The sequence below is a fragment of the Hoplias malabaricus genome, chromosome 13, assembly GCF_029633855.1.
Source record: "Hoplias malabaricus isolate fHopMal1 chromosome 13, fHopMal1.hap1, whole genome shotgun sequence".
NCBI classification, from domain to species: domain Eukaryota; kingdom Metazoa; phylum Chordata; class Actinopteri; order Characiformes; family Erythrinidae; genus Hoplias; species Hoplias malabaricus.
Genome location: NC_089812.1, coordinates 20,103,641 through 20,125,358, shown reverse-complemented (window position 1 = coordinate 20,125,358; position 21,718 = coordinate 20,103,641). Strand labels below are relative to the sequence as shown.

Genomic DNA, 21,718 nt, shown 5'->3' with positions numbered 1-21,718 from the left:
CATCACCTCCATACAGGCTCCACCCACTTGTCAACATCATCACCTCCCGCAGTGACATCCCCCAACTCCCCCTCTAACATCACCACCATAAACATAAAAAGAAATGTGCCTAAGGTCACTGCACCCAATGCCAAGAGTCCACCAGTCCAAAGTGGAACTGTGTTCTCTGAAGAGATGGAGCTCCATACGATACACTGATGTTTATGGGAAGGCTGAGGCCATCAGATCCTCACAGAAGTGTTCCCAGAAGTGTAGAGAATGTTATTAAAGGAACAGTCAGCCATTTTCTCCAGTGATTATCCTTTAGGATATACAGCAGCTGTTATACTCACACCTATTGTCCTACTATCAGAGACTGTAAACAACAGGGTAAATAACTGCTTTCATAAATGTTTGCTGGGACTTGGTATTAAAAACCACAGACTGCACCTTTAATTGCAGCCACTGCAGATTTTATGGGTAATGCTATATTCAGGATTAACTCCACGGCCCGTAGCCCCTGGCCTGAGACAGTGTGAGGGATTAACCCTTAATCTGGCGATGGGGCTCTCAGTAAAAACACAATAAAACAGAACAGAGCTGGTCGATTAAATCAGCTTTCCTCTCCACACAGAGCCCACAGACCGGGACTTTCTGCTCTAATGTGCACTTAAGTACCTCTCACTCCTGAACCAGGCTCCGTTCACTAAGGAGCTTAAGCCTTTCCATCCACTCAGTGAATTACATCCCATCTGGTCCTCAACCGTTCACCAACTTTCACTCCTGAATTCCTCAGTGATGAAGAGGAAACTCTGAGCACACTGAGGGTGGGGGGTGGGGGGGGGATAGTTCTGTTCCTGTTCAGCGTGAGGAAATAAATAAAGCTGGAACATGTTCTGTTTTGTTCATTTGCTGAGCTTAAATAAAGGAAACAAATATTCTTCTTCACTGAGTAGTGCACCATGTTTAAAAACATACAAAATGAAATATACCATTAAACACAACATGTACGGGGCATCATGGTGGAGCAGCAGGCAGTGTCTCTGTCACAGCTCCAGGGTCCTGGAGGTTGTAGGTTTGAGTCCTGCTCCGGGTGACTGGCTGTGAGGAGTGTGGGTTTCCTCCCACACTCCAAAAATAAATGTTGATAGGTGGATTGGCGACTCAAAAGTGTCCGTAGTGAAAAGTGAGAGTGTGTGAGTGAATATGTGAGTGTGTATGTGTGTCGCCCTGTGAAGGCCTGGCGCCCCCTCCAGTGTGTGTTCACGCCTTGCACCCAGTGATTCTGGGTAGGGTCCGGACCCACCGCCGCCCTGAACTGAATAAGCGGTTACAGACAATGAATGAATGAATGAATGAACAACATATACAGGGCATTATTCATCTTTAATACAGGGTAATTCTGCATTATAAAGTGTGTGTGTGTGTGTGGTGTTGTATGGAATTGTTGTATTCTTCTCAAGTGAAAAATCATTTCAAAACAAAAGATGAAAGGACAAGGAGTCTAAGTGACATTCATCACCCGCTCTGTCACAGACAGTAGCTCATCTGTCTCTGCACCGTGTGTTAGATGTAACGTCAAAGACAGTAGCTCAGAGACAGTGTGTGTTTGTGAGTGGAGCTGAGGGAGGTGACAGTGGACAGTGAGGGGACCGAGTGTAGAAACAGGGAGGTGGCTTTAATGTTTGTGGTGTGAAAGAGTGAGGGGATGAGTCCAGCTGTGTGTGTCATTACTGCTGCACTGTTGTATGAACACAACTGCTGCGTGTGAGACTGTAATATTAATAGAAGGGAGGTGTCCAGAGTGAAATGAGCAGTGACCGCTCCTTCGCTCCCTCAGAGGCTGTTTTTAGATGGAGGAGGTTAATAATAGCTCTGCGGTGACTCTCTGACTGATCCTATTTAACTTTCCATCACACACTCTCTCTACGGTGACACAGCATCATCATCGCCATGGTGACACAGCATCAGCATTGCCACAGGAACCACTTCAGCACCAAAGGCAGAGGAGTCAAAGGCTGCCCTCCAATGTCCTCTCACTGCAACATCACCACAGACATCACCAACACATTTACACAGTAGATATACACACAATATCAACATAAACATGAACACAATAACAAAGAAATATGTACACCTGTAAACACAATTATAAATGCAAATATAAACACAAATACAAACACAGTCCCTGTTTCCACAAAAAAAACTTCGCAATTTTATAAACTGCAACAAAATAGCAATCTGTGCTGTGTTGTTTTATTTAACAAAAGCTCAAATAAATGTCCAAAGTTGTCTCTGAACAATTCCACTGTATTCTGTAAACATCAACGCATTCCGAATCCTGACGCCTGCCCAATCCTAAAAGTTATTATTTACTATCCATCCATCCATCCATTATCTGTAACCGCTTATCCAATTTAGGGTCGCGGGGGGTCCAGAGCCTACCTGGAATCATCGGGCGCAAGGCGGGAATACACCCTGGAGGGGACGCCAGTCCTTCACAGGGCAACACAGACATACACACATTCACACCTACGGACACTTTCGAGTCGCCAATCCACCTGCAACATGTGTTTTTGGACTGTGGGAGGAAACCGGAGCACCCGGAGGAAACCCACACGGACACGGGGAGAACACACCAACTCCTCACAGACAGTCACCCGGAGCTGGAATCGAACCCACAACCTCCAGGCCCCTGGAGCTGTGTGACACTACCTGCTGCGCCACCGTGCCGCCCTATTATTTACTATGTTTATTTTAAACAGTTCATGCTTCACAGAGCATGTCTCCCACATGGGGGCGATCATGTTTAATCTAGTTTTATTGCAGAACTTCTGGCACATCCAGTCCACTAGGGGTCAGTGCACTGGCGGCTTCATTACATGAAGAAAATATGTTTCCTTTCCATGACGGTGGAGCATCACTTCATATTCCACAGATTCCTCAGCAGACCCTGACACCCTCTCGGCCGCTCTCGGCTCGTCACAAACTCACAGCTTCCCCAGTGTCCCTTGTCTGGGGTCTGATCTCAGCCATGTTTAGGAATGAAGGGACATGCTGTGTTCTGGTTGCTGATTTGATCTCAGTGGTGTTCGGTGTTAGCACTTCTGAACCAGAAAATCAGTTTCCAGCTGGAACCAGAGAACAATAGGATTCTTAAGCAGGAACTGTGAGGGCATCCGTGGGTCAGTGAAGATAAAGAAGCTCCAGAAAGAGGCTGAAATAAAGCGTGATGGCGTAGTGGAGCTGGGCGGTCTTTTACAGAGGGTTATAGAGATAAATTAAAAGGAAATAAAACAGGAACCTGCTCCGTCTGTGAGGGTTTCTCGGGCTGAGTTCAGTGCCACTCCAGGAGCATCTCATACTTTTCTCCACTGGTTGTGCGTCTGATCTGAGTGTTTTTTCTGTGTGTGGTCTGATCTCAGATGTGTTTGGAAGTGAAGGAAGATATGGTGCTCTGGTTGTGGTTCTGATCTCAGATGTGTTTGGGAGTGAAGGGAAAGGCGGTGCTCTGGTTGCTGAGCTGCTGTTCCAGCAAGGCTCTTTGTGAAAGTGCTGGAAGGTAGAGGAAGGCGTAGATCAGCACCAGCAGCAGCAGAGCGATGACCAAAGGAAGACCCCAGTCCGACGTCATGACGGGCTGCGCACAGCGAGCCTGAAGGAAGGAGCCTGGCATTGTGATCTATCAGACCTGAAACACACACACACAGAGTACAATTTATTTCGGGAAGCAGAGATCAAGTTGCAACTCAACTAGACTCATGACTCAACCCTCACTTTGAATCTCATAACACAACTCATATAATGAAGCTTACACCTTGTAACTCTAACTCAAATCTCAGTGACTCCTGACTCAACTCCAACTCAATTCACAGTGACTCCTGACTCAACTGAGACTTGATTCACAGTGACTCCTGACTCAACTCAGACTGAATACACTGTGACTAAAAACTTGACTCAGACTGCAGATCTAAAAGTTACTAATTCAAATCTCCTGATTTGAGTCATGGAGTGTTATAACTTGAAACGCAGATCTAAAAACATGTGAACTATCTAAACTCAACTAAAGCTAAAGCAGCCCGCCTCCAGAGTCCCTCCCTCCCTCTCCACACCTGACACGAGACTGAAGAGAAGGTGGAACCTGTGCGTCTCTGTTTTAGAGCTCACCTTTTGGTTTGAGCAGCTTTAGAGGGGTCCTTGCCTGCACTTCTCTCTTTTCTCTTCAGGAACTCAGGGACACTCAGCTGCTACCTCAATATTAGAGGTAAGGTTTTGTCTTTAAAATGTCACTGGAAGCACAAAATCACTAAGAATGAGAAATCACCCAGGTTCAGAAGAGACCAGGTTCGTCTCTGTTCCGTCTCAAGGTGCTGTCAGCTGTGCCGATTAAGAACCTGGACAATCACAGACGTATAAGGAGTCCTATTTCACAGCAGAGTTCAGTGTGGCTTCCAATCACTTCTGGAAGCTCTGGAGATGTTCTTACCTCCCAGAGACATGTGGGAACCAAAAATCCTTTGTTTAAACTTCCTCTATTCCCTCCACTCCCAGATTTTCTGTTGTGATGACACCTTTCCAAAATAATCAGAGAATAATTTGAGTATCCCGGTTAGCTCTGGACGAGCCGAGTGTCCGAGTGTGTATCCACATCCCTCTGCTTCCTCTAAACCTGGAACACCTGCTGGCAGTGTGGCACGCTTCCCAAATTCCATCAAATCAGGTCCAAACCCTCACCACTGAGACATCCCAGCGTACAGTTAATCTCTAAAGGTCATTACAGAGTCATCGCTGACCACAGCCATCCTCAGCACAGCGGCAGGTTCCTGGGAGAATACAGCCCACGCCGTGCCTCGTGTTACATAAGAATACAGACTTATCACTCAGAGAGAATTAAAACATCATTACTGTATCACCATCACCTCCAGATTAACACAGGTTACCCTTACATAATACACAAACACAAACCCAGCACTCTCACTGTGTGTGTGTGTTCACTGCCATGGACTAGTTGAATGCGGTGGTCAGTTTCTGTTGTTCTGCTGTGCCCTAATGTACAATACACACTTAACAATGAGGGTTCTACAAGGGTTCTTTATTAAAGGAAATGGTTCTATATAGAACCCTGTGCCTGATTGAAGGGTTCTGCATCATGAAGGGGTTCTTCAGATTGACGAGAATGTGCTGTAGATGGTTTTATAGAGCACCTTTTACAGAACGGTTCCAAAAATTGTTCCGTATTGTGCCGTAAAAAGCTTGACATCATAACAACCGAGGAGCAGTTTTGGTTCCGTACAGAACCCTTTTCTAAAAGGTGCTGTATAGAACTATCTACAGCACATTCTCCATCAATCTGAAAAACGATTTCATGATGCAGAACCCTTTAATCAGGCACAAGTGTATTTTTCAGCTTCCCTCATCAAAGCTTTCTACTTGTAGCTGTGCCTTAAAGCAGCACTAGGTAAGATTAAGTGTTTCCCAACTTACAGCGGCAGAGTGTGTACACTGTCCTGAAATGAAGGAGGAGGGGGAAGGGAGGAGGGGGTGCCACTCCAGTTCCATAGTGCAGTTTCTGCAGTGCTGAGCTCTGATTAGCAGCGACAGAGGCTCTATTCTGAGTTACAGCTCAGTGGAACATCACAGTGATTTTAAAGCTGGAATTTTAAGGTAAGAACATTACCTAGAGTTGCTTTAATGGGGCGTTCTCTATAACTTTGAATAACAGTAAAACAGTGTGTGTACGATAACAAACACAAAAATATGAACACAGTCTCCCAGTGTTTTTTTGTCAGAGTGTGAACTTGAGAACACACACACACAGAGCAGTAGCACCCCATGACTAGGCAGGAATAGGCATCTTGCTCAAAGGCACTTCATCTGTGGATGTTGAGGGAGGAGACAGTGGTGTCCTTTTGCTGCCCCCTGCTGGTCATGGGGATAAAACTGGTGCCCTTCCAGTCCTAAGCACACCTCTCCTATCATTAAACAATTGATGCCCAATTCTGCGTACACCTTTACATTTTACCTACAACCTCAGAAATGATCTGTACATTTATGGGTGATGATAAACTTCTGTAAACATCAGGAGACATTTCCTGAAATCTGTTTCTAACTCCACCGCTGTGTGTACCTTCAGAACGGGATGTGTCACAGGGGAGCGGTGTGAGGTGTTCCCCCGCTTGAGGGCAAGGTATCCCTCTTCCTCCAGGATGGAGGTGTGTGTGTGTGTGTGTGTGGTGTGTAATGATGATGATGAATAGCTGGTTTATTTTCATATGAGTGCAGGGCATTTCCGCTACCCCCAGTCAGTTTCTGTAAAAGCAGCATTCCTCTGGGACTGAGACAGCGGAGAAGACAGAAAACTAAGGAACGCTGTTCCATCACCTGCACTGAGGGAGGTGTGTCCCAGGGAGGACGAGAAAACAGGTCGACTCATGGTGGAGAGTCAGAGAGGACAATGAAACACACACACACACACCATGCAGTGGAAACGTGATATTAGACTAATGTGCAGCTGCTCCTGAGTGCCTCATTTCTGTTGGAGGTGTTGTATAGAGGTGTTCACACTGGGAGCAGATGCAGAGGGGTGGACAGCGCGCGTGTGTGTGTGTGGGCTGTACAAAAACAGAAACATGACTCAGCGTGGGGGGCTTTTTTAAGCAGAACATAGAGAGATCTTAAAAACGGAAGATTACATAACGGCGCTGTTACAAGAAAACCTCATATCTCTAGCTTTCCCTTTATTTTTATTACCGTTTCACACCAGCACCAGCTTCCTTCTGCCTCCTTTCAGCGTTTCATAACAGTGCTGCAGCTCTCAGACAGCTCTCCGCTGTGCTAGCTGTAACTTGTAGAATGTACTCACTTTAATATGAGGGTTCTACAAGGGTTCTTTAGTAAAGGAAATGGATCTAAATAGAACCCTGAACACTCTAACAACCGTTTGCATAATTAAAGGGTTCTGCAGCATGAAGGGGTTCTTCAGATTGGAGAATGGGCTATAGATGTGCACCTTGGATAAAAAGGTTCTATATGGCACCAAAAATGGTTCTGCTATTGTAACAAACCTGACATTACAACAGAAGAACCCTTCAGTAAAAGGTGCTGTATAGAACCATTTCCTTTAATAAAGAACTCATGAAGATCCATCATTTTTAAGAGTGTATCATTAGTAATATTACTAGTGTTTTACATGCTCCACTGAGATGTAAAAGGGAGAAGAGAGTCTCTGTTGCTGCTGTTCTTGGCTCAGCACTACAGAAACTGCACTGTGTAACTTTAGGAGAACGGTAACTTACCACCTCACTTACCAGCCCCTCCACTTGATTTCAGGACAGTGCTGTAAACATGAATTATAAATTTATAATTATAAATTAATAAATGAGCCACACCCACAATTCCTTATATGGGCAAGATATGGGACGTCAGTGTAGATATTAGGTGTATATATATATATTTATATATTAGACATAATCGTAAATATTATCAGTGAGCTGTCGACATAGAGAACATTTTACATCCCAGTGAGGGCTCTCCCAACACGGGGGCTGTCTCAGTTCTCAGACACATTAAATATGCTGCCTAGTGAGATACCTTAATCTGACAGAATTTTAAGGCAGCATCGAACCGTTCCTCAACCTCGAACACATTGCCATGATGCACCACAAGCACAGCTCCAGTCTATTTCTCCCTTCTCTCAGAGCAAAAATAATTAAATTGTGATTAACGTGAAGAGCAGACTCCACTGCGCCGAAACGCTGAGTGGAGTAAACTGTGTGCAGTGGGCGGGAACAAGCCGTGATATTGTCGCTCTCTAACTACAGCGTCTCAATAATCCGCCTCATGAGGACGGACCACCGTTAGAGCGCCGCCAACTTCTACATCCGCCTACGGAGTCACTGCCTACTCAGGGAGCTCAGTGGGGTTTGGGACAGACCCACAGATATTATTAAAGAAATAATAATAAAGGTTTATAAAATAAGCCACTGGTGTTTGTTCGTGTTTGAAACCAAACGAGATGCAAGCTTTAAGCTGAGAATAAGACGCAGCCGAAACTGAACCTGGTTCTTATTTTCACTTCCGTTCTGGTTCAGATCAGGATCTGTTCCGGCTTCACTCTGGTACCATACTGGTTCTGTTCTGGTTCGAGAGAGAGAGAGAGAGAGGGGGGGGGGGGTGAGTGAGTGTCAAGTCCATCTGAAGCATGTCCAGTGTGTGGTGTTTGTGGTTATCCATAATGGTAATGGAAGCTTGTACCCCAGTTATTAGCATGGTGCTAAAATAATTTTATCCTGCAGTTTTTCCAGTTATTCACCTTCCCAGTTTCCCCCATTAGCTCTTACCTCCCAGTGTCAGCTCTTATCTCCCAATGTCAGCTCTTAGCTCCCAGTGTTAGCTGTTAGCTGAACTCTCCTTAGCTGTTATCTGAAGACCCTCTCGTTAGCTACTAGCTAAACTCTCCTATCCCTCACAGAGCCCCAACATTGAAAGGCCAAGGCCCAGTGGGTTCTTTTTCTGAATGCAACTGTGAGGGGGACCCACTCTTTGGAGCGTAAACTGGATCATTTAGGGGTGATGGAGCAGCTAATTCTTCATTTTTAGACTTTATATAAACCTGTGTGAAATAATAATTACAACACTGGTAGATAGGTGTTGAGGGGAAAAGTGACTGATTGCACCATTAACAGTGTGGGATTAAAGCTGAAGTGTGAGGACAGTGAAACAGAGCCGAGTCAGATCACAGCAGCTGCCATAACGTTAACACACACATTTAACACTGCAGCTTTACACACACACACAGAGTATGTTGCCACCTTAAACATTGCTGTGAGGGTCTAATTGCATTCAGCTTTCACATAATCATGACTGATGCCAAGTTAGAGCCTGGTATTACCATGTGCAATGTTAAAGACACTGAAGTTCAAGGTGTAGAGCTGTTCACATTAAAAATAGATACAATACAAACAACACCTAAACACACATGAAATATAGCTGAGCGTCCGATGGGCGGGACAAAGCCCAGCATTTATCAAATGACTCGTCTCGATTCGCTGCACTTCGCTGCTTCGCTATTGAACTCTGTGGACGCTCAGCGTCCGCACTTTTTAAAGAACTGTGAGGCTGCGGATTGAGAGGAAAGCCGCGTCTTTACCAGTGATAAGAAGCTGATTCTGAACAAAAGTTGAGCGCGTTGTAGTGCATATTTATTCAATGACATGTACACCCAACGGTATATATTTGATCACTTATTTTTTTTGACATTTTAGGGGAAGCTGAGCTTCCCTTGCAGTCTTAGAGCAATCGCCTCTGGTCCACACTGGGAGCTGTTCAGTCTCCACGAGAGTAACACAAGTTGAAAAGAGGTCTCTGACTACAGCTGTAATACAACAGCAGACATTCTCTCTCTTTCTTTTACTTTCTGTCTCACTCACTCTCTCTGTCTGTCTCTGTCTCTCTCTATTCACCACTAAGAAAAAAAACCCAAAGAAAATAAAGCCATACACCAATTAAATTGGAAACACATGGATACAGACAAAGGAGAACATGAACAATTAAAATGGTCCTAAAGCGCCACTTGATGGCTTCACATATATACACACCCTCTAATAATCAACAGCCGATGGGCTCTGACGAGATGCTAGAATAAAAGTTCAGATAAAATGCATTAAAGAAGTACTTAAAAATATTAACATGAAGTGATGCAGTAAGAGTGCCGTTATAAACAGCAGATATATATATATATATATATATATATATATATATATATATATATATATATATATATACACGCGTCTAAAGTAGTCATGCAAAATTTGAAGAACAGATCAAGACGATCAGTTTTCTCACTGACCCAGCCTGATCTGGCTCGGCGTTTCTGTGCTCTGTTGGTCTGGTCTGTGCGGTTGTGTTAGCCTTTGCTTTAGTGTTCTGCTCTGGGCAGTAGTGTGTGAGCTCTGTGTTCTGTTGATCTTGTCTGATTTGGGCGGATGTTTTACTTCTGTGTTCTGTTGGTCAAGTCTGAGCTGCACTATGGAGCTGTGTGAGATTCTGTACAATAAAGCGGAGTACATAGAGACTGTGAGTACGGCTTTAATGCTTTATAAACATTTTTTAAACACATTAAACATATAAACATTTTAGAACACTGCACCAGCGCCTTTATCTCACAATCACCGCGCTGCACTCTTCACTCTGTACCTCCTCTACACTCCATTTTCTCTTTGCACCTCCTCTACACTCCACTCTTCAATCTATACTTCCTTTACACTCCACTCTTCACCTCTACACTCCACTCTTCAATCTATACTTCCTCTACACTCTTTACTCTGTACCTCGTCTACACTCGACTCTTTACGCTGTACATCCACTGCCCTTGACCCTTCACTTTGTACCTCCCCTACACTCCACTCTTCAACCTGTACCTCCCCTACACTCCACTCTTCAACCTGTACCTCCCCTACACTCCGTTCTTCACCATGTACCTTCTCTACACTTCACTCTTCACCATGTACCTTCTCTACACTTCACTCTTCACCATGTACCTTCTCTACACTTCACTCTTCACCATGTACCTTCTCTACACTTCACTCTTCACCATGTACCTTCTCTTCACTCCACTCTTCACCATGTACCTTCTCTACACTTCACTCTTCAACATGTACCTTCTCTTCACTCCACTCTTCACCATGTACCTTCTCTACACTCCACTCTTCAATCTATACTTCCTTTACACTCCACTCTTCACCTCTACACTCCACTCTTCAATCTATACTTCCTTTACACTCCACTCTTCAATCTATACTTCCTTTACACTCCACTCTTCAATCTATACTTCCTCTACACTCCACTCTTCACTCTGTACCTCTACACTCCACTCTTCACTCTGTATCTCTACACTCCACTCTTCACTCTGTACCTCCTCTACACTTCATTTTTCACTCTTTACCTCCTCTACACTCCACTCTGTACCTCCTCTGAACTCCACTCTAAACTCCGTACCTCCTCTACACTCCACTCTTTACTTCCACTACACTCCACACCATGTACCTCCTCTACACTCCACTCTTCACTCCGTACCCTCTCTACTCTCCACTGTTTACCCTTTACCTCCTCTACACTCCACTCTGTATCTCCTCTGCACTTCACTCTCCACTCTGTACCTCCTCTGCACTTCACTCTTCACTCCACTCTGTACCTCCTCTACACTCCACTCTAAACTCTGTACCTCCTCTACATTCCACTCTTTACTTCCACTACACTCCACACCATGTGCCTCCTCTACACTCCACTCTTCACTCCGTACCCTCTCTACTCTCCACTCTTTACCCTTTACCTCCTCTATACTCCATTTTCACTTTATACCTACTCTACACTGCACTCTTTACTCTGTACCTCATCTACACTCCATTCTAACCTCTGTACCTCCTCTATACTCCATTTTCACTTTGTACCTCACCTACACTCCACTCTGTACCTATTTTACACTCCACTCTTCACTCTGTACATCCACTGCACTTGACTCTTCAATCTGTATATCGTCTACACTCCACTCTAAACTCTGTACCTTCTCTACACTTCACTCGTTACCTCCTGTACACTCCACTCTTCACTCTGTACATCCACTGCACTTGACTCTTCACTCTGTACCTCCTCTACACTCCACTCTAAACTGTACCTCCTCTACACTTAACTCTTTACTTTCACTACACTCTTTACCCTTTACCTCCTCTACACTCCACTCTTCACTCTGTACCCTCTCTACTCTCCACTCTTTACCCTTTACCTCCTCTACACTCCACTCTGTACCTCCTCTATACTCCATTTTCCTTTTATACCTACTCTACACTCCTCTTTACCTCATCTACACTCCACTCTAACCTCTGTACCTCCTCTATACTCCATTTTCACTTTGTACCTCACCTACACTTCACTCTGTACATCCACTGCACTTGACTCTTCACTCTGTACCTCCTCTACACTCCACTCTTCAATTTGTACCTATTCTACACTCCACTCTTCACATCCACTGCACTTGACTCTTCACTTTTTACCTCCTCTACACTCCACTCTTCACTCTGTACCTTCTCTGCACTTCACCCTTTACCCCCTCTACTCTTCAATCTGTACTTCCTCTACACTCCACTTTTGACTCTGTATATCCTCTAAACTCCATTCCATACCTCCTCTACACCCCAATCTGTACCTGTTCTACTCTTCACTCTGTACCTCCGCTACATTCGACTCTTTACTCTGTACCTCCTCTACATGCCACTCTTCACTGTTTACCTCCTCTATACTCCACTTTTGACTCTGTACCTCCTCTACACTCCACTCTTCAATCTTTACCTCCTCTACACACTACGCTTCACTCTGTACCTCTTCTACCCTCCAATCTTGACTCCGTACCACCTCTACACTTCACTCTTCACTGTTTACCTCCTCTACACTCCACTCTTGATTCTGTACCTACTCCATTCTTCACCCTGTACCTCCTCTACACTCCAATCTTGACTCCGTACATTCTGTACACTGTACTCTTAACTCTGTACCTCCTCTGCACTCCAATCTGTACCTGTTCTACACTCCACTCTTCACTTCCTCTACTCTTCACTCTGTATCTCCTCTACACTCCACTCTTCACTCTGTACTTCCTCTACACTGCAATCTGTACCTGTTCTACACTCCACTCTTCACTCTGTACTTCCACTACATTCTACTCTTTACTCTCTACCTCCTCTACACTGCACTCTTCACTCTGTACCTCCTCTACACTCCAATCTGTACCTGTTCTTCACTCTTTAACTCCTCTACACTCTACGCTTCACTCTGTACCTCTTCTACCCTCCAATCTTGACTCCGTACCACCTCTACACTTCACTCTTCACTGTTTACCTCCTCTACACTCCACTCTTGATTCTGTACCTACTCCATTCTTCACCCTGTACCTCCTCTACACTCCAATCTTGACTCCGTACATTCTGTACACTGTACTCTTAACTCTGTACCTCCTCTGCACTCCAATCTGTACCTGTTCTACACTCCACTCTTCACTTCCTCTACTCTTCACTCTGTATCTCCTCTACACTCCACTCTTCACTCTGTACTTCCTCTACACTGCAATCTGTACCTGTTCTACACTCCATTCTTTACTCTGTACCTCCACTACACTGCACTCTTCAATCTGTACCTCCTCTATACTCCACTCTTCATTCCATACCTCCTCTACACTCCACGCTTCACTCTGTACCTCCTCTACCCTCAAATCTTGACTCTGTACCTCCTGTACACTGCACTCTTCACTGTGTACCTTGTCTACACTCCACTCTTGATTCTGTACCTACTCCATTCTTCACCCTGTACCTCCTCTACACTCCAATCTTGACTCCGTACATTCTGTACACTGTACTCTTAACTCTGTACCTCCTCTGCACTCCAATCTGTACCTGTTCTACACTCCACTCTTCACTTCCTCTACTCTTCACTCTGTATCTCCTCTACACTCCACTCTTCACTCTGTACTTCCTCTACACTGCAATCTGTACCTGTTCTACACTCCACTCTTCACTCTGTACTTCCACTACATTCTACTCTTTACTCTCTACCTCCTCTACACTGCACTCTTCACTCTGTACCTCCTCTACACTCCAATCTGTACCTGTTCTTCACTCTTTAACTCCTCTACACTCTACGCTTCACTCTGTACCTCTTCTACCCTCCAATCTTGACTCCGTACCACCTCTACACTTCACTCTTCACTGTTTACCTCCTCTACACTCCACTCTTGATTCTGTACCTACTCCATTCTTCACCCTGTACCTCCTCTACACTCCAATCTTGACTCCGTACATTCTGTACACTGTACTCTTAACTCTGTACCTCCTCTGCACTCCAATCTGTACCTGTTCTACACTCCACTCTTCACTTCCTCTACTCTTCACTCTGTATCTCCTCTACACTCCACTCTTCACTCTGTACTTCCTCTACACTGCAATCTGTACCTGTTCTACACTCCATTCTTTACTCTGTACCTCCACTACACTGCACTCTTCAATCTGTACCTCCTCTATACTCCACTCTTCATTCCATACCTCCTCTACACTCCACGCTTCACTCTGTACCTCCTCTACCCTCAAATCTTGACTCTGTACCTCCTGTACACTGCACTCTTCACTGTGTACCTTGTCTACACTTCACTCCGCACCACCTCTACACTTCACTTTTTACCTCCTCTACACTCCACTCTTCACTCTGTGCCTCCTGTACACTCCAATTTGTACCTCCTCCATTCTTCACTCTGTACCTCTTCTACACTCCACTCTTCACTCTGTACCTACTCCATTCTTCACTCTTTACCTCCTCTACACTCCAATCTTGACTCCGTACACTGTACTCTTCACTCTGTACCTCCTCTGCACTCCTGTCTGTACCTGTTCTACACTCCACTCTTCACTCTGTACCTCTGCTATATTCTACTCTTTACTCTGTACCTCCTCTATACTCCACTTTTTACTCTGTACCTCCTCTACACTCCACTCTTCAGTCTGTACCACCTCCTACACTCCAATTCGTACCTCTTCTACACTCCATTCTTCACGCCGTACCTCCTCTACCCTCCAATCTTGACTCTGTACCTCCTGTACACTGCACTCTTCACTATGTACCTCATCCACTATTCACTCTGTGCCTCCTGTACACTCCAATCTGTACCTCTTCTTCACTCCACTCTACACTCTGTACCTACTCCATTCTTGACTCTGTACCTTCTGTACACTGTACTCTTCACTATGTACCTCCTCTACACTCCATCCTGTACCTCCTCTGCACTCCAAACTGTACCTTTTCTACACTCCACTCTTTACCTCCTCTACTCTCCACTCTGTATCTGGTCTACACTCCACTCTTCACTCTTACCTTGTCTACACTCTAATCTGTACCTCCTTTACACTCCACTCTTCAGTGTTTACCTCATCTACACTCCACTCTTCAATCTGTACCTCCTCTACACTTCACTCTTTACTTCTTACCTCATCTACACTCCAACTGTACCTCTTGTACAATCCACTCTTCACTCTGTACATCCTCTACACCCCTCTCTTCACTCCTTACCTCGTCTACATTCTAATCTGTACCCCTTGTACACTCCACTCTTCACTCTGTACCTCCTCTACACTCTAATCTGTAGCTCTAAAATTCCTCTTTACCGGCCGTAACATCTTTATTTGAGAAGGTAGAGGGGTCAGTGTTAGGGATTATTCTGTGGTGTAGTAAGTGTGTGTGCGTGCGTGCGTGCGTGCATGTTTCTTTTATCTGCAGGCGTCGGGGAATAAAGTGAGCCGTCAGTCTGTTCTCTGTGGGAGTCAGAACATCGTCCTCAATGGAAAAGTAAGTAAATCTTTTCAAACTCTGGATATTTTTACAGCTGTGGGATGTTCCTGGTGTTCAGTGTTCAAACAGTTTATGCTACTCTGAGAGAACCGGGTCAGAACACATAATAGTTAGAGAGCCATGATGTCACGGATAGTTTCTACCCACTGCACACTTCCAGTGTTTACTTCCCTCAGCATTTCAGCGCCGTTGAGTCTGCTCTTCACTTGTTTCATTGTGTTTCATTTACTTTGCTCTGGGAGAAGAGAGAAGCAGAGTTATGCTTGTGGTGCATCATGGGATTGCCTTCGTGGGAGGAACGGTTCTATGCCACTTTAAAATTCAGCCAGATTAAGGTATCTCAGTAGGCAGAGTATATAATGTCTACAAATTGGGAGAGACACTGGGCGGGAACAAGCTGTGACATCATCACTCTCCAACTACAGCGTCTCAATAATCCTCCTCATGAGGATGGACCACCGTTAGAGACCCGCCAACTTCAACATCTGTCTATTGAGTCGCTGCCTACTCAGGGAGCTCAGTGGGGTTTGGGAAAGTCCCTTTATGTTGTGTGTGTGTGTGTGTGTGTGTGTTAACCACAGCACCGTGCCATCTCTCTTTCAGACCATTGTGATGAATGACTGCATCATTCGGGGAGACCTGGCTAACGTCAGAGTGGGCCGTCACTGCGTCATTAAAAGCAGGAGCGTCATCAGGCCACCGTTTAAAAAGTTCAGCAAAGGGTGGGTACATGTTGTTATAAACTTTCATTCATTCATTATCTGTAACCGCTTATCCAATTCAGGGTCACGGTGGGTCCAGAGCCTACCTGGAATCTTTGGGCGCAAGGCAGGAATACACCCTGTAGGGGGCACCAGTCCTTCACAGGGCAACACAGACACACACACATTCACTCACACACTCACACCTACGAACACTTTTTGAGTCGCCAATCCACCTACCAACGTGTGTTTTTGGACTGTGGGAGGAAACCGGAGCACCCAGAGGGGAGAACACACCAACTCCTCACAGACAGTCACCCGGAGCAGGAATCGAACCCACAACCTTCAGGCCCCTGGAGCTGTGTGACTGCGACACTACCTGCTGCGCCACCGTGCCGCCCTGTTATAAACTTAATTCAGTAAATTCATGACTTGTGTAGTGCACTACAGAGGGAGTATGGAGTGATTTGAGATTAAACCATTCGCCGAGTTCCAAATCCTAGGCTGCAGCTAAGGGAGGGCGTGTCCAATTAAGACTCCTCCTTAGTAACCGAGGTCACAGAGATGTAGAGGTGTGAGGAGGCTGCGTCGTGGCATCACCATACAGGTCTGATCTGTCTCGCAGCACTAACATGTCTGAGTTAAAACAGACTGTGTTTGATTATTAATACTATTTAAAAAGTGTTATTAAAACTCATTATGTGACCTTAAACATTTACATTTCAACTGAGATTAATTATACTATTGAATAAAATGTTTTCTAGTGTACGGTACTATGCTAATAATTTTATTGATTAAATACGGTTAAAAAGACCAGTGTTGTAATTAATCAAATATTTCACACTTTAAAGGTAAACAAACTCTGCTCCTGAAACTTCTGAAGTCTTGTTTATTTTCTCCTTCGGGCTGTATGTGTGCAGAGAATTGTGGGTAACTGGGTGCCATGAAGGATACTGTTGTGTCCCTGAAATGGCTCCGAACGTCGGCTGCATTTCTTGGCTGCGCACAAAGGCTCCTTCACATCGAAACAGATTTCTGTGATGAAGCAGCTGAGCTCAGCCTCAGCCTGGGATTTGCGACACAGCTTTTGTGTTTCTCTCAGGCTTCCTGGTGTTATTTTCTCTTTAAAAGGTACTATGTCCCCCTGCTGGACAGGTGTGAGAATGCACATCAATGCAAATCGTTTTTGTATTCCTCTGGATAGGGTGATTTTCAGAATCAGATGGAGGAACTCAGTTTTTAAAAATATCCAAATCCGTGTGGACCGGGCCTGACTGACACTCCAACAGTGCCTTTTTTGCATCATTTCCTTTTCTCAGTGTGGGCTTCTTCTCTCCAGCTCCACATCTTTTCAGACCCACAGCACTAAGCTGTTCTTCTCACACAGGAGGGATAGACACAGGCAGCTGTGGGTGTGGTCATATCTGAAGTGACATGGAGCTGAACGTTCCCCTCTCTCTCCAAGGGGAGTTTAATTAGTGCTGTGTACCTGATGGGTCAGTATTGGGGAGTGGAGAGGCTGCTGTGTGTTCCACCTTCTCTGGAGCCCCTCAGTCAGTTTTATAACTCTGTCTCCTGAGTTCATTCTGTCTCATATCAGAAGCATCTCCTGAAAATGAAGGACCTGTAGTTATGTTGCGCAAGCTGCTTCAGCAGCGCGCAATATATTGTTCTTCTTAAGTCATATTATTATTATGTTGCGCAAGCTGCTTCAGCAGCGCGCAATATATTGTTCTTCTTAAGTCATATTATTATTATGTTGCGCAAGCTGCTTCAGCAGCGCGCAATATATTGTTCTTCTTAAGTCATATTATTATTATTTTTATTATTCCGCGTTTCCTTGTCCGCCTAACTAGTCCCGCAGCTTTCAAGCTATCGACTCCGTTCCACCTGGAAATCGTGCGTCCTATAGCGACGATGTGGGCTTGTATACAGCTTTCCGATACCCGCACTCGTTCGTCCGCTACACTCGTTTTTCGCTCCGTTTTTTCCCAGTCATTTCTATGGAATTAATTTTCAAACTGCTCTAACTTGGTCAATTTTCAAGCTACGGACACGAGATTTCAGACGGTCGGACCCGGGCGCACCGGGACCCGTCACTTCCGTTTTCGGACCTCTCGCACTCATCCTTCTCTTTCTATCCCTCCTTGAATATCCCTCCATTCACTTGTATGGAAGACATTTACAGTGGGTGACGTCATAGACACTCTGGGTTCACTGGCCAAAACCGTTTTTTCACTTTTCAGCCAAACAATTCGCCATAACGTCCTCATACTTTCACCTAGAAACTTCATTTAAATTTTAAATGGTAGAGAAACTTGTCCTTTCTAAGACCTCTAAATTTGAACATTATTGAAAATACGGTTTTTGAGTTATGAATTTTTGTTCGGCACTAGGGAGGGTTTTGGCTCCCATAGAGTTCAATGTATTTTTGGAGCGGCTCAGAGTGCGGTTTCTGAATTTTTCTCCTGTTTTTAACTCGTCATAACACGGTCAATTCTCACTCAAACTGCTAATTTTTTATACCTGCTTCTTCCTTAGACTCTCCTTGTCGCAACGGTATATGCAGTTTAGTTTGGGATATCTTTTCTGAGCTATAAGCATTTGTTCGGAGGGTGGGTACGCTCCCATAGGAATACATTGAAATGAATATGCTTGTCCTTTTTCGATATTCAATTTTTAGCCGAACATTTTGCCATAACTTCCTTATACATTCACCTACAGACTTCATTTTAATTTCAAATGGTAGAGAAATGTCCCCTTTCTAAAATATGTAGATTTGAAATCATTTGAAGATACGGTTCTGGAGTTATGAAGATTTGTTTGGCAGTAGGACGTTTCGGCTCCCATAGAGTTCAATGTATTTTCAGAAAGCCAAATTTTCTCAAATTTGCCCTTTTTTAACTCATCTTTACACCATCAATTCTCGCTCAAACTGAAAAAATTTTTACACCATCTCGAGCGCCAGACTCTCCTTGTCGCTACGGTATGCTTCGTTCAATTTTGGTTGGGAAAAGTTTTCGAGCTACGGGTCATTTTTTGGAGGGTGCTCCCCGGTCGAAATTCATTGAATCCTGAGTCTGTCTGTTGTGTTCTGTGAGCGTGCGTGTGAGAGAGAGAGAGAGGGGGGAGGGGGAGGGGCAGAGGCAGAGACTGACGGGGAGAGGTGTGAGGGCCACAGAAATACACAGGCAGTCTGTAACACTTTAAAGGTCATTTTTAAGGGGGACGTCTTAATTATCCAGGGTTTCTTAAGGTGGAATTTTTAAAAAAGACCTCATTCACAATATACTGGCTGTCTTTTCAACATTTTAAGACGCGGATCGGGGGACGGGGTTTAGGCGGCGCAACATCTCGCGTTTCCTCCTGGAAATGCAGACCTCTAGTTTAGCTGTGTATTTTCTGGTGTTTGTCCACAGGGTGGCGTTCTTCCCTCTCCACATTGGAGATCATGTGTTCATAGAGGAGGACTGTGTGGTTAACGCTGCTCAGATCGGATCATACGTCCACATCGGGAAAAACTGTGTTATCGTATGTACTCCATAACACTTTGTTTTAGGAACACGATCTCATTTACTAAAATTAAACAAAAACTGGAGATACAAACTTGTCACTGAAAAACCCCACAGCATTACACTCTGTTTATTATAGCACATTATAATCCACTTGTGGATATGTGTGTGTGTGTTTCAGGGTCGGAGGTGTGTTCTGAAGGACTGCTGTAAGATTTTGGATAACACCGTGTTGCCCCCCGAGACAGTGGTCCCTCCATTCACAGTCTTCTCTGGATGTCCTGGTGGGTGGATCTGTCCCTGTGTGTGAGACGTTGTGTTTCCTGGGTTGTGTAGTGGATAACACCATGTTGCCCTTAGATACCACTGATAAAACATAAGAGACATAGTATAAACAGCTCCTCTGTTTGGTACGTGTTCACATTAATGTATGGATCTGGAGCCCACCAACCCACACACAGTGAAACCAGTCAATTTTCTGTGCGCTGTCTAAATCTGAAAACACGGGATAAAATGAGTCATTCTGATTCTGCTCCGCTTCTGACGTCAAGTGCAGAGACTTTAGAATAGCCCCACCCCCTCGTCTGAGTCTGTCCAATCACAGTGCTGGACCCGCATTTATGTGAGACCGCAAAGACGAGGTTAAACTCAACAAAACAGACACAGTGCTTATGGAAAAATAAGAGCACTGAGTAAAAACAGAGAAAACAAGAACGGAGAAGAAAAAGAACTGAGTTAAAAAGGCTAAAAACCAGAGCTTGTGCTCCTCGCCCCTCACTGCTGTGCGCTTGGGGTCTGGGTGAAAAGCAAGTGGCTCATTATCATTTAAAGGAACAGGTGCTGAAAGTGGGTGTTCTGAACAGGGCTGTTTAGACAGGGGGAGAATGCTGCTGTGGGGCTCGTGGGGTTTGGACCAAAGCAGGTTACAGACATTTTATTAAGAAACAGAACTGTGTTCCACTGTGGAGACGAGGGTGGTGATGTGGGGTGGGTATGTGTCCTTTAAAGATTCAGCCCTTTGATGTCTATCATAAGTGTATTTACAGTCAGTGTGTGTTCAGTTATAATGCAGATATGTTTTTTACTGAGGCAGTAAAATATCATTCAGCAGCTCCTGAGCCAGTTGTTGTCCTAGTGGGCTCAGTTTGTTGTGGAAGAGTGAGCTTAAGAGTGAGCCCTCTACTGGACAGAGCTCAAATAGCTTTAAATACTGAAGCTGTTTTCCAATGTTTGGGAACGTTATTGTGGTTTTTCTGATTTCTGCTCTTCAGGGAGATATGTTGCAGTGATTGTCTGTGGCAACTCAGAGCACTTTACAACAAAGATTTGTTCCTTTAATCAGTGTGAACCTGCCTATGATCCTGATTGTGTTTTGTTCCAGGTTTGTTTTCCGGAGAGCTGCCGGAGTGCACGCAGGAGCTGATGGTCGACGTCACCAAGAGTTACTACCAGAAATTCCTGCCTTTGAGCCAGATTTAAATCTGAGTTTCTCTGTCTGAACCAAGCGGAGAGTGGATCTATCCTGCTCAATTTCATTTACATTTCCACGTGCACACCCTCTGTGTACACTTCAGCACTTTTAATCTTTAACTAATGCTGCAGAATGACGGATAATCCAGAGGTTTCTCTTATTTAGCCGAGGGTGTCTAATTGTCTTTATTCCAGCTCGTTATAAAAACAACCTTTTATTTATTTAAATTAATTGAATGACATTAAAAACTAACAAAAAAGGTCAGGATTTACTTTCCCTGCTTGTTTCCACCTCTATGCTGAATAATGTGCTGAGCTTGTGTTTCTGTCCCCCCACCGCCACCACCACTCATTTATGTTCACATGTAGCTGTTTAGTTTCTGTGACACTAAATGTTTTCCCTGTGGAAATAAATATCCACACACTCTACAGGCTGCTGATTGTGTTCATTTACAGATTTTAAGAACACTTTTTATTTATAATATTAACCTCATTCTGTATTCTGTGTAATCCTCCATCATTCCAAGCTAGATCCCTCTACGATAGAAATTGAGGGGGTGTAGTATGGAACCGGATCTGGTTCAGAAGCGTGTTTCCCACAAGACACAACGTCAGAGATGTTCATACACCACATTCATTTCTGTCACAGATTAATCCAGACCACACCCACAACTC

At 44.6% G+C, this 21,718-nt stretch overlaps 1 protein-coding gene across 2 annotated transcripts; it reads left to right on the top strand.

The window, feature by feature from the left end:
• The first annotated feature begins 8,044 nt into the window (after positions 1-8,044).
• Positions 8,045-21,474, top strand: dctn5 (dynactin 5). Of its 2 annotated transcripts, none has more exons than XM_066642144.1 (7): positions 8,045-8,096; positions 9,993-10,053; positions 15,289-15,357; positions 15,964-16,082; positions 19,481-19,592; positions 19,755-19,857; positions 20,955-21,474. In XM_066642144.1, the coding sequence occupies exons 2-7, from the start codon at positions 10,006-10,008 to the stop codon at positions 21,050-21,052; spliced, it is 549 nt and encodes a 182-aa protein (XP_066498241.1). In that variant the 5' UTR covers positions 8,045-8,096; positions 9,993-10,005; the 3' UTR covers positions 21,053-21,474. The 2 variants fall into 2 exon arrangements, with proteins under 2 accessions (XP_066498241.1, XP_066498242.1); XM_066642145.1 differs by lacking the exon at positions 8,045-8,096 and adding an exon at positions 8,191-8,215.
• The last annotated feature ends 244 nt before the right edge of the window (positions 21,475-21,718 follow it).